The 14,483-nt window shown below is 39.5% G+C and overlaps 1 protein-coding gene across 2 annotated transcripts in view; it reads right to left on the bottom strand.

Annotated features, from left to right (window-relative positions):
* The window catches only part of vapb (VAMP (vesicle-associated membrane protein)-associated protein B and C), a 36,725-nt gene that overhangs the window by 21,300 nt on the left and 942 nt on the right, over positions 1-14,483 (bottom strand). For both annotated transcript variants that reach the window (XR_003928240.1, XM_030051643.1), the window contains exons 2-4: positions 9,061-9,213; positions 5,213-5,316; positions 2,599-2,679 (exon numbers count right to left, since the gene is read on the bottom strand). Coding sequence is in view for 1 of the 2 variants with exons in the window: in XM_030051643.1 (XP_029907503.1) it covers positions 2,599-2,679; positions 5,213-5,316; positions 9,061-9,213 (338 nt within the window). In the remaining variant the exon portion in view is untranslated. The remainder of the gene's footprint in view (positions 1-2,598; positions 2,680-5,212; positions 5,317-9,060; positions 9,214-14,483) is intronic.

Here is a 14,483-nt window from a genome sequence, read left to right as displayed (position 1 = left end):
ACATATGCACACAATCCCCAGCCTAGTGTCTCTATATTTGTGGGAGAGTTCACTGAGGGGTGCCCCTCGTAAGTGGATCAAGCTGGTCCCTGTCAGCAGTATCTCTGTCTGACGGACTCTGTAGTGTGTTGTACTGACGGGGAGCCATGTGAATATATCTCCCTGCTCAAAATGATTTCAAAACAACAACAGGCCATTCTTCCTCCTGCTGTTATAAAGCCTGCACACTTGGCTATCATGGCTAGATAATGTCTTCACAGCTGTGTGTGGCTTGGGAACAATCACAACAGTAACTATGACAAAATATTAAAGTTTCGGAAGAAAATCTGTGTGCTCAATTCCGTTTGAAAATTTACTTCACAAGCTTGAATTAATTATAAAGAATTTAAAATGTCCTGGGGTAATTATGGAAGAATACACCATAATCTTGAATACAGCATATTCTAGAGCTGTTGTGAAGGTAATATTAATAGTAGCTGTATTAGTAGAAATAGGGTTACACCCTAATCTTAGTAGTAGTTGTAACACAAATAACAATAGTAGCAGTAGGTGCCATAGTAGTAGGAGTAGTGAAAGTAGCATTAGTAGAAGTACTATGGTACCATCATTAATAGTATGAGTGATGTTCGTAATTAGAATAGTTGTAGATGTAGTAACACTTGACTTGTAGTGGTAGTATTAAGTAGCAGTATACTAGCTGGATGCTAGTCTTTACTAGATGGCTGTCAAGGTTTTTCTAGGTGGTTACTGGGATATACAAGGTTGTTGCTAGGGTCTTTTTAGGTGGCTGCCAAGGTGTTTGTTAAGGTGTACGAGATGAATGCTAGGATTTACTCCACTGTTGCAATGATGTTCATAGGTTGTTATGGGGTATACGAGGTGGTTATTAGGGTGTTACTAGATGGTTGCTAGGATGCTGCCAGATGGTTGCTTTGCTGGACTAGGCGGTTAACAGGGTGTTCCTTTCAGACCAGCACCCCTACGGCATTGCTGATAAAGCTTTCCCGTCAGAAGTCCAGAGTAAAACGCTAAGGGACTTATATTCATGGACTACCTTGCCTGATAGATCTGCATACTGTTTAGCTGACGAGTCAAACCACCTTAGATCAATAAAGTATATATTGTTGAACAGCTGCCTTACAGCCAAAACGCACCAGGCACAGATGCAGTGAGACACGGCTGCTGCAGCAGAATGTGTCCATTGTAATCAACTGAAGCTGCTACACTGACCAGAGAAGCTGTGTGCACCCTCTATTTTTGTGCGCTGGTGTATTTTTTTTTTTCATCTACGTGTTGCTATGCAGCCCTCCAAAACACAGCTGGCACAAAGCCCACACGCAACAAAGATGCAGTTGCAGGTAAAAAAAAAAAAAAAAAAAAAAACACCCTGCCCAGATGATGTGCTGTGTTGGTGCCTGGTACATTGTAAGGGTGGTATAAGAGTTAACGCATTGTTGCAGTAGAATGCTGTATAAAAAGCAAAAGAATAACTAGAATAGTGTGGACTGAGAGCTCACACGACCAGAGTGAGCTGTGACTCACTCCATTCCTGCAGAACTGAACAATCCACCACTGAGCTCTCTCGGGCAAAAAAGTTATCTTTAAAACTAAACTGCAAAAAAAAAAAAAAAAACAATAACAACAACAAATTCTCCCTTTTACTCCCAAATTTGTCATATTCAGTTTTCAATGTGTGCCACTATCCTTGTCACTGCTGTCCCATACTTTTGGTTTAGGGAGGATGCAGACTACCACATGTCACTGTGTCATGTCCAATAAACGTGTAGTTGCCAGCTGCTTCTTTTCACCTGACAGTCAGGAGGTTTAGTGGAAGAGTGTAGTGCATGCCTAGTTACCCCTTTCCCCTCCCCTCCCCTCCCCAAACCTCTGACCAAACAGTAGGAGCTACTAGTGCAGCAACAAGGACATCACCAGCTTCCCACCTGCAAACACAGCCAATTGCAGTCACAGGGACAGCCAAGTTGCAAGGCACCATTGCCAGGAAGCAAACCTTGGTTTCTGTGGTGGTGGACACCTGAGTGTCCCAAAGTGTCCCTAAGTGCACTGCTTAAATACTACCATATTATTACCAATTATGCCAAACATATTAAAACTTTGTGTTGACAGGTTTAATGGTTCATAAGAAGTGGTAGTAGTAGTAGTAGTGCAAAAATTTAGGTGTAGGAGTCAATAATGATGAACAAGTAAGTAAGAGTGCTGAGGTGACTTGCGGAAGCGAGCACACTAAGATGCATGTGAGAATGGAGTGGCACACTGAAGGGCAGTTGATGTGTGAGACGGAGGCTAGGGGAGTGAGCTGCAGAAAGCAGTGAAGAGAGACAGGAAGATCGAGAGCGACAGAGTAGACAACAAAGAGAGGGAGGGAGAGAAAGACAGAGAGAAAGAGACAGAGAGAAAAGAAGACTGAGATTGTGAGAGACAGGCAAGACAGAGAAGAGAGGAACTGAGTGACACAAGGATAGAGGGAGAGACACATGCAGCAGAGCAGTGAATATGTAGGGAGACAGAAACGGAAGAGAGAACAAGGAAAAAAATGAAGGAGGCAAAAAGAGGACGGGAGGAAGAGCATGTGCTTACCGTTTTCTCATTCTCCACTGGAAGCTCAAAAACACACCTCAGCTTGGAGTCCATTAGTTCCTCTGGTTTGGCTTCCTTCCACTGGACACAAAGGAACACAGATAAATTCAAATTCTGGTTTTGAGTACTGACCAGGGATGGATGATATGGACAAAAAATATTACAATATCTTTGATCAAATACTTGGATATCAATGTTGTAAGGATTACTTTTTGTGCTTTTATAAGATATTTACCCAAGATTTTTGATAAACAGTTATTAGTAATATAAAAATGATGACCAAGCAGGGAAATTATAGAACAGCTAGAACAGTCTGATAAGAAAAGTGAACCCCTTCACTGTTCTGCAGCCTGGAAAACCAAGACGACAACAATGTTATTATAACCAAAATCCCTGATGATACCTTGTCTCATATCACAATATCAATATAATATAAATATATCACTCAGGCAGCCCTACTACTGACACATTATTTCTGTATTCAGATGAGCCAACACAGAACATTTTAAAAATCTGAGAGAAATACACATCTAAATCTAAATCCAAATCAAAAGATTTTTAGTGTATTTATCTAGATACCATGATGCTAAAGGCCATTAGATGCTACAACTGATTAAGCATGCTCCAACTAAGAGAAAAAAATTGTTGGCAACAAACTTTGTTATCAATTAGTTGTAAGCAGGGATGGGTGTTAGGGCACTGTTATGATAACATATGCTCCTTAGCTTTTAAGAGATTCCCGGTGCTAATGTAGAGCTACTACATTACCCACAATTCATTAAACAAGTTCTGCCAACAAGAGAACTGTTAACATGGTGTGTCTGACAGCTGGATGGAGAAATTTTTCATTAATCGCGCTAGCATGATTTCAATCAGATATTTTATGTTTTTTAGGTATGAGGAGAGGAGTATCAGCTGTTTTTCCTGAAAATACGATATGTACACAGTCTTGTACCGTTCAAAGTTTTTCAATGTTTTTTTTTTTTTTTTTTTCAGAATCAGTTTATATACTGTCATGATCCATCTCATAGGGGATTTGCACAATTCAAACGGTAACATTCTTGAAATACAGATTCTTTTAAATGTCTAAGGGAAAAATTAATTGTAAATATATTTCCGGAACCTGGTTTCCAAAAGTGGGCATTAAGATTCCTGCTATATGGCATTACAGTCCTAAGGAATGACTAAATATATTGTAACTAATAGTAATTATTCCAATAAACATTTAAATTTATTGCTCCATTAATTTTTAAGTACAATAAACAAAAAGATTAAGCAGCACAATGACTGCATCTCTCTTCAAATAAAAAATACAGCACAATTCTTAAATGGCAGATGTTACTTTTATTTATTTAATTAATCACAGAATCCACTGGACACCTGAATCCTGACTCAGTGACAGGTGCATAGGTAAAATACAATGATTTCTTATTTCTTTTGCTCATTGTCATTTAATAATATACGTTTTAGTCATAGACCACGGTAAGGCATTGAATGCCTGAAGTCTAATAAACCTTTTAACAAAGTGATAAATAGCACAGGAGAACACAGTATCTCAAAAACGAGATACTGACAGGTGGTTAGGAGAGGCACTTTTCTCATTCTCATTCCTACAAAATGATCACAACAGAAATATTCCTCCTCATTAAAACTATCTTCAAAAGAGGGGACAGCTTAAGATCACTTGAGTTATCTTTCAGAACATGTTAGCACCAAAGAGGCTATTTAAGGGGTCAACTGAACTGGTCACACATACAGCAGCTCAAATGGGACTTCTGCTTTAAAGTTTTAAGTTTAGAGAAACAGTTTCAGGATTGCTGTCAGTTTGAACCCTGCCACAGCTGAGAAAATCTGGGCAGGGAAATGTAATTGATAATACTTTGTCTCAACAACCAAACCCTGAACCTAGAAGTGCTCTTAGTAAACATTCTTTTCTAACATTTTCATCAGGGCTGGTCTACTCCCATGGAGATCTGCTCTGTCCATTGTTCTTTGACTCTTCATCTCTTGTGAAACAGAAGAAACAACAACGCACAGAGATTTACCACCAGGAGGATAAATTCTCTTCACTGTAATCCAAGTATCCCACCTCTCAATCTGCTCTCAAGTGTTTCTCTAACCTCTGTCACAATCACAGACTTACTCAACAGCACACTAGGTTTCAAGCTCTGCCTCTGTTCAGGATCTCTTTTCTAACCATTGCTCAGGTCATGTGTGTATGTGTGTGTTGCAAAATCACACCAATTCTCATGACACTTGTCAGCATGTTGATGATAATTTACAACAGTACATTAGCCAATGACAGCAGGAATGAGTTTGAGACCACACACACTGCTATGACTAAACCAAGCTCATTGTGTTTTTATTGCTTTGTGTCAGCACTGTGACACAGGCCCTAATCCAGTCTGTGAGTTGCCAGTTTCCTTACAGTAAAATTGAGGTGTATTTTCTATCTTGGTAAGAAGAGGATTCATTGGAGTGTGTACTTGTGTGAGAGACTGTGTTCCTGATACTTAATAACTATTCTCATTAAAACACCTTGTATTAATAGACAACAGACGGACCAAACATGTTGGAGGAGGAATATAACTGTAAGACCATGTGGTACACTCACCACTCCTTCCATGTCGGTCATGTCAGGTGGTGCAAGCATGGACTGGACCATGAACTTGTGCTTGCTCTTCTCATTTGGGTCGTAATCGAATGGCTGCAGCATAACTGAAACACAAAAAGACGGGAATTGTCTGTGTATGAAGGGGAAAACTATCCTTTACTCCTAAGGGGATAACCTTGGCATATTTTCTCTCAATTTGTACTTTTTTGGTTTAAATTAAGCCCTTATGAAAAAATAAGTGCAAGAAGTAAAGTTTCGAAAGGCTATGTGAATATCACAGCAGAACTGTGTTCCTATAAGGGTACTCAGTGATACCAGAGTACGACAAGGTCACTATAAACTCACTTATCCTCCTTTTTGGTTATAGTGATCTCAGTTTTCTCACTTCTCATCAACCTCAAGGCCCAAGAATGATTATTAGGATCCTCATGAGAATGTGTCAGATGGGTATCTTGTTAGCATCATCCAAATCACGGCAGACAGGCAGGAACACAATTTGATTTGTGGGTGAAGCAAACCAATAAAGCTCTCTCCTCCCAAATACGAACACTTATGGTATGCCAGCGATTAGGCCCATACTTCACTTCGTCAGCAACTTTCCATCTCTTTTGCTTTTTTAACTCAGTGTTCCACTTCAACTCCTCGGATTAAAGAGGAATTAGTGAGTATCAAATACCCATATATTTGTCAAACAGTAAACTAGGGCCTCCACAGCTTCAAGGCTCTGGACTTGCCCCTGCTGCTTGGAAAAATGGTGGAGATGATTTATTTCCATGTTCATGTTTCCATGACAGCGAAACACTGATGGATCTACAAATACCCCGGGGGGTAATCTTTCTAGCAGCTTCCAACCCTGTTGTTTTTCATCTTAACATTACATATCGCTCTAACAAAAAGCAGGTGTGGGGTTGGAATACTACTTTAACCCGTCACCACATCAGTTCTCTCAGTCAGTGGCGTGTTATTTGATGTCATTCCAATGACTGAAAAGGTATTTTAAAGCTGTAACGATGATTTACAATGATCACTTTCTTATGTCAACGTCTAAGTTAAAGGGGTCTGGTAGTCCAGAGGGGATGAAAATGGCTATTGATGGGTAATCATTTTCTCCCTTCATTACTGTTTTTAAAAAGGAGTGGGGCTGGAATTCAAAGGCAAATGCTGACATCAATGCCAACTCTGTGTGCAATGCATGCGTGATTCTTTGGCTTTCATTAGAAACAAATGACCTCTTAATTTCAAAGCCAGTGTTGGTGTTCTCAGATGTGGCTACCAGGCCGGTTCTCATATATGGCACATGCCAATTCTCCCCAGAGTGGAAAACCTCAGAGTTGTAGTGCACCATTACAGCAATCAGGGCAGTTCAATATTGCAAACCAGAACCAGACGTCAGAAACAGATTGAGAACGTCCTGTTTCAGTCAGGCCCAATTTGCACGGCCATCCACCTTAGGTCCAAGGGGACAATACGGGATAATGGAGGCAGGAAAGCATGTAAGATCTTTGAGGAACACTGAATAGTGAAATAACCAAAGCCTCAGTCAGTTGGGGAAAAACATACCCGTAGTAGTGGGGGGGGGGGGGGGGGGGGGGGGGGGGGGGGGGGGGGGGGATGGTTAAATCCTCTTGATCTTCAGACTTTATATAGACCTTGACAAAAAGCTTTCTCTGCTAATGGCATGTTTAGTATTCTTACTTCACACTGGGTGATCATTCATAAAGTCATAGAGGCTAATTGCTGTCAACATGGTCAACCAGGATGGTAATCTGCATGTTCTCCTGCCTGCTTGTTACTGATGAATGGAACCATCACAGGGTGAAGGAGGGAAATAAAATAAATTTCCTTTCCTGCCACTAATTAATTGAGTCCATGAGAAAAGATGTTCACAACAGAATTAACTAATATCTACCTTCAACTGCTTATAGTGGTCCAACAATCGCTCCATTTCATTCATAATGACCAGGCAGAGGCAGAATAACTCTACTAATGGGCATTAAGGCGCATATAGGGAAATCACAATGGGCTGAGGTAAAATTCGCTTTAACAGTAACCTATTCACAAATCTTTTCACCAAAGAAGAGCTTATCGTTGTGCCCTCGCTGTCGGCCTTGTTCATTATTATTCATAAGGAAAACCTGGTCAAAGATCAGCAAACCAACTGGGACATTACAGGGTGGGAGTAGGAAAGAAAAGAGTTACCGACACATAGGAATGCAGGGAAACTCACCAAGACAAGCTATACCCATAAAAACTTATTTATATTCACCAGAGCTGATCTCAGACTCCTGATTGTGCTCTCTTGGGTCCAGATTATTCCATATAATTAAGTTGGAAAAAACTGACCTAATGACAGCAAACTTGTTCCAGGGTGGGAAATTACTAAGACTAAGAGTCACCAGCACTTACTCCACCACTCTTTGGCAGGAATCAACCACCTTTTAGTGCTCCAAATTTGTTCTAAGAATCTAGTTGGCAGGTAAAATAGTCAAAGTGGCTTGTGAATTTTTCAGCAGCCTGGCCAGGCTTGGGGACAGAAATGTTTTGTGAATATGGACCCAGATACTGGGTAATTATAACATATGACAGGAGAATCTCATTATAATGACGAGTTTCCAGTTCTGTCATAATGCAGGCACATAGGAAATCTATCCGATGGAAAGTATTGTTATGGTTTATCGGACTGGCCTGCAAATGAAGATAATTGCAACAAAATATTATTATTTTGCTTTCTACTTTCCTATGATATTGACATATCCTGAGAGCTTAACAAGCACTGTTGGGACAATAAAGAACCCCTGACATACTCCAGAAAGATCAATATTTGTTGACACGAGGATTTTGAGACATTAAGACCACGCATCTTTCTTTATATAGAGCCCCAGTCAAGTTCAGCAACGTTCCTGTGGTTGGGACTACATTTACCATTAATGTTTTGGCCAGGTTTAGCTTCAAAAGCACCATGTGTATCCTTAGCTAAGCCAGCGAATGACACCATCACGAATTTGCAGATATCTTGTGGCAGACCAGTGCCTTTTCCAACACAAGTAATGTTCAACATAGCTTTTGTGCTGCTTGTATACAACTGTAGGTCAGAAACCTGACTATAAACAAATGGAACTGTGTTCTCTTTAAGCTTATATGCAGTATTTTTGCACAAGTCAGGGTTTACCCTTAAAGTAACAAAGAATATCCAATTTCGATGCACACATCACCCACAAGACTGGAACCCATTAGCAAACTGGAGCTCTGCCTGTAAGCGGACTGGACAGAAAGAGGTTAAACATAAATTGTGACTACATTCTCAACACAGGTGTCTATCCTTACAGGACTCAAACATGTGACCTTTCTCAGCCTAATGAGGGTGATAAATGATGGCAGCTAACAGACTGGACTGCGCTGTTTTGTCGCCTACTATTGACTGCTGTCCCTAGTGACACAGTGTGGAGGCAGTGACACCAGATCTGGTTAAGTTGTAAAACGAGTCTGTGACTGTAAATGGCAGAAGTTGTGTAGTCTGGAAATACTAGCTCATACCTGTCTCCCTCAAAGAGCACGACTGCGGATGAGGCCTGCCAGGAAGGAGGACTGGGTGAGAGCAGGGGGGTATACTGGGAAGGAGTGGCAGGAAGTCAGGAGGCATGACAGGAAAAATGTGTGTGTGTGGAAGTCAGTGTCAGGATTAACTTCCTTACAATATGTCATCCTCACAGACTGCTGTTTTTTTTTTTTTTTTTTTTTTTTTTTTTTTTTAAATCAAGATGAAAACAAGAGATTCTCCTCACAAGGTCTTGAAGAATCGACCACAGGCTACTTAACAAAGACCCCCCTCCTGTTCCTCTATTCATTACCTGAGACGTTGATTGAGGTGCCTGCATCGATGATACCGCTGTTTGGCCGGACACAGTACCGGCGTGGTGCTGTCGTCTTCACCTTGAAACACACATTCCTGTCTGTAGGGTTGGAGAGCTTGAGAGTTGTGGTGACCACATCTGAGAACGGACCTGAGAATGTAAAAGGAAGGCAATAAATGTAATTTTGTTTGAATTTCGGTAGTTCAGAAAAAACACTTTCAATTTCTTTGAGAAAATGTGCTATTTCAAAATTATATTATGAATCGGATTTATGAGCCCTGCGGCCTTGAAACCCTCTCACCAGGTATAAGCCTAGTGCTACACAAACTTAGTGTAAAACAGAGGGAAAAAAAACCTTTTTCAAATTTTTCAAATAAATCTCAGGTAACTCAATATTTTAACAGCTCAAATTGTGGGCTTTCATCAGTCTGTCACAATAAATTTAGCAAATCACAAGTTGGAATATTCAGAATAGTTATGCTTATTTAATTGCACAGCAATATTACAAGATTACCATAGCAAAACTAGACTACCTAAACATAAAATAAACAGTGACAAAACACAGTTGTATGAAACAAAAGTGAACAGAATTCATTTTAATTTGGATGTTAACCAAAAATGCTTCTCAGGGTTATGTTAGTGCACAAATACACCAATTATCAATAAAATTTTGAGAAAGTCAAATGAGTGTACACAGATAGCTTGAGTGTGAAACTATCACTGGCATACAGACTGAGTACATAGCTCTTGAGAGCTGTGCAGTGAGAAAGTAAAGCACCAAGACATCACAAGACATCGAAATGCAAATCCATCATAAGCTGCTGCAGAAGCACTAAGTTTGAGAAAAAACACTGACAAGAGTTAAAAAGAAGAAAAAAATTCTTCCCTCCGGGTTTACATAAGATCAAAGAAATAGGAAAGATTTCAAACATCATGTCTTAATAGTGATTTATAAGGAAAAGGGTAGACTGCGGGGCTTTGTTTTTGTTTTTAGTAAAGTTCATCCACAGAGAATTTGCACTGGTGTGACAATTTAAACATTGCAGCGTAATGTATTGTATGTTTAAACAACATACAGATTTTTGACTGAATGTTGTTCTAAAGATACACAGTTTCAACCTATTATATTTCTCATGTTAAATCCAATATATTACAAAGTCTCAATGATTACATTGCAATCATTACATTTTCAGCATCACAATACCTCCATCATGGCTTATGCATCACAGCATCTATTACACTGTGAGTTTAAGTAGTTAGGATGCTTACTAAACTGTAAGACAACCTTTTTATGTCTGGACCAGCATCACTTGCTAAATTACTGATCACTTTGAGAAACTGATGTCTTTTTGTTCCCTTTTTCAACAGCAAATATTTTATCACTTCACCAAAACCTTGAGACAGTGAACTGCTAAAACACAACCAAAAATTACAAGCTACTCTTTCTCCACCAATATCAGCAGAGCAGATGATGCAGTTAGGCCTTAACTAATTTTAGCTAGCATTGTTGATGCAGACCATATCTCTGAGGCTTTCAGAGGGCCAGATGCATTAACTTCTAAGCAGCACAGATTCGTCAATAATGCAATAAAACCTCAAAACAAAAGCCACAGCAATAGAGCACAGTGCCAACTCCGATAGGTGAACTAAGGTTAAGTGGGTTATCCATCCAGTTGCAGGACTAGATTTTCAATGATTTTTTTATGGGCCAAGTTAGCATGCTAACTTTTTTTGCGTTCATGCTCAAAAAATATTGCACTGTTGACGCATCATTGGGTTTTGTTCTTCCATGAACTGCTTGTATTTTAATTTTCAAATCAGTGTCGCTGATTTTTAATCTGATCTACACCTTTCATTCCAACACCTAAACAAGACTACATGTTGACACCATTTGCCATCTGGAATGCTTTGAATCACAGTTGAGTACAGCTATATAAAATGTGTTTCTGATAATTGCTTTTAGTCTGAAATTGTAGTGCTGTCGAGGTAATGCTCAACCTCGGGTAACATCTCAGATGGAAGTTGTGGAGAAATTGAGGACAAGAAGGGGGTGGGGGGGGGCAGAATAACCAGCAAGTCTCTTTCTCTACTTTGCTATGTCAAATCACTCCACTTACCCCTGCTATTTATGTCGGTGCTTGAGAGCAGGGGTTTTCAAACTTTTCTAAGACAATTACTGCCAGACTTTAACTTGAAAGACAGATACATTAGAATATGTTGTCAAGGAACCACTTTTGATAATATCAGTTATTTGTAGTGGTTAAACACAAAATGGTTAATCACTTCCTAAATGTGGGGAGATAACAAAAGGGATAGTTAAGTATGTGATAAGTAAATTTGACTTACTCTTTATTTTGCTGGAAATCCCTTGAAGTCCCCTCAAGGACTGAGGAGGGGATGAACTCAAATCTGAGAGCTATTAGAGGGCATGAGGACTTAGTGCGAATGACTAATCACCTGCATCTTAACTCAAGGGAGGGTGAATGAGCCAAAAAATTTGGCACTGGCAAAACTTTAATATGATAAGAGACTGAATTCCAGACATCTTTCAGGTAGACACTGACGTGGGCTTGCTGTCTGGTCAGTCCTGGGAAAAATGAAGTAATGTTTCTGGTCTACCAATTTGTCACTAGGTTTTATGTCTTTGCCTTCCTGCTCTGCCACTGGCCCACTCTCCCCTCTGTTGTGTTTCTTCTGACCACTCAGACTGGACACCACCTCAGAGATAGTCAGAGAGATGAATGGAGTTGACATGGCAGTTAGGTAGTTCTTATTATCAAGTGCAAATAAAAAGGTGGTTACTTTCATTGTGGAAGCAATGATTTCCAAAATATTACAATGATGAATTAATCTTGGAATGTAATGCTTGTTATAGCAAACACACACTCAGTGCTAACTACAAGAGTTGAGAGTACCTTGCAATTTTTTGCAAAGCAGAAAGCTGACACCTCACATCAGGTCCCATTAATGCAAGATGGATGAATGACTGGAATTAATTGAATTTCCCCTCTGGTTTGTGCTTTTTTCCTCCATGTTGCTGCTGATTACATTAACCAAGAAGCTTCAGCTGGCAATGAGGTCCCATACATAAACAGGTAGGTAGGCAAGTCTACCAATGCCTATGAATTGGCAGGCCAAGTTGTTATAAAGTCCACACTGTAATGCACATTATAGTGATGAAGGAGGCCTACTTACATGTTTATTGCCTTTTTGTGCATTTCTGCATGGTGGGATAGTGAAAATATTCTTATGGGAGGTACAAGTCTGACCAACTGACCCAACGAATTAGATGTATTAAACCCTGTAATTATTACTCAATTTTTAATCATGCATGTAGGCAAAACTTATGGAAAGTAGCAACCTTACAGAGGTATATTAAACCCAAAAGTCAGGCAGGGAAGCACTGACTTGGTGAAAACCATTTGAGAAAATTCAAAAGGTAGCTTAAGCAGGGCAAGCTACTTGACACTGAGCAACAACAGAGCTATTTAGGGACTATACTGTATCAGTTCCACTGACACCCCAAACAAGCATTAAACATTACATAGTGGCTGCTGAAGAATAAATTAGGTTCAAGGACCATGCCAGTGTTTTTGCATGTTCAGGTCTAACCAATTTACTACACAACACACATGCCTTACATTACTATTGACCATTTATCAAAGCATGCCATACTATTTAGATGCTTTACTCTTTTTCCTTAGTGAAACATTCAGGTGGTACACCTGCCTTGAAATTCTATGATGAAAATTCCAGATTACATTCATGCTTGAGTTTAGATGTATCAGACATTTGAATTTATTTCATAAAACAATGTTTCCTTCAGGGACTATTTTCTGGGGAAAATGTACTATTAAAACTGTTGTGTGAGTTTTCACATGGTATAGAGAGGAATAGTATTTTCACATACTATCAGTAAATCGGAAAACCAAATGTCATTTTTGGTAGTTAGCCAGACTATGATAACATTTTCAAGCCAGAAGAGACAAAATCCATGATCATCCTTTTCAAGATGCCCATGTTTGCTGATCGTTTGTCTTCTGGGTTATATTTTTTGGCCAAACAGCACATGAGGACACAAGTAAGCCTGGGTGGGATGTTCACTCTGGTGGATTATCTGTCTCCAGCAAGTTTGTCTCTGGAAGTTGATTTTTATTTCATACTGAAATGAAATCCTGAAAACCGCCTGTATGGTAGAAAAAAAAATCAAACACTTAAAAAAGTACAGTATTCTTTGGAAAGTGGTCAGTAGTAATGTAAAGTATATGTGAACTGTGGTAAATGAGCTACAAAAAGCAAAAACAAGAGTACTATTGGTTGTAATCTAGAAAATGACAAGATCTAAAGGTGAGGTATTCATGAAAATTTAAGATGTAAATTAGTCATCAAATTAAATAACACCAGCCCACCAAAGTTGCTAGTATAGAGAGGAAAAAAGTTTACTTTTGAGGGACAGAGAGGGACTTCAGAATTAGCACATACAACAGATTCTAGATAAGGTTTCACCTCAGCAAACATCAGAGCAACTGACACTTCCCTTCCCTGGTGAGCAAAGACAGAGAGGAAATTCAGACCCTCACAAGCTTGGCTCAGCATCTAAGGGGTTTCAATGAAAGGGACTCATGCCACTGACTACTGTACACCTGATCTACAACTTCCTGAAAGTACCTCGGGATACTGTCCAACTCACGGAAACCACAAGCAAAGTTAAATAGTATTCTGAAGGGCTGATATTTGAGGCAGGCCTCTTTCAAGGGTATGGTTTTATAAATAGAAGATCAAGAGTGGGGAGCTGGGTGTGTTTTCAAGTATTGGTTAACATTAGTGTTGACAATGAAGAAAAATAATTAAAGATGAAAATCCCTTCCGTCACTTTTGAGAATCTGGTCCAATGCTGGTCTCAGCCTAGGTATAGCCAAACAGATCTCTGCTATATTGCATGCATTCTCACACTGCATGCCTACTCATTAGCAGAGGCCTGAGTGGCCACATGTGATTTGAGGTATCATTCAAGATACTGAACAAGGCACAGCTTTTCTTCTGTCCACTTAACATCCATGAATGAATACATCTGTCTGATACAGCAATGTGGTGCTGGAAACTTACACGCCTAAAGCAAATCCTGCTTCAACTGTTCAGACACTTAGTTACAGTCTATGGTACAGAAATAGGTGTCTCACTAAAAGCAACTGAGTTGCACCAAATGCAATTAAACTATGACATTATCGTAAATTACATAAGACGAGTTATCTAATGAGACATACAACTAAAGCTTTGTTGTAGCTGCAACAGATTTATGGCAGGTCTTACAGTTTTATTTTTCTTCGTTCCTCCTCCTGTCTGCAGTCATTTACATTAATAACACCTCTGTATTCTGTTGCAAATGGACACAACAAGCATATGTGTTTGTATAATATTAT

Source organism: Myripristis murdjan, chromosome 5 (assembly GCF_902150065.1).
Source record: "Myripristis murdjan chromosome 5, fMyrMur1.1, whole genome shotgun sequence".
NCBI classification, from domain to species: domain Eukaryota; kingdom Metazoa; phylum Chordata; class Actinopteri; order Holocentriformes; family Holocentridae; genus Myripristis; species Myripristis murdjan.
This window is presented reverse-complemented; position numbering and strand designations above follow the sequence as displayed.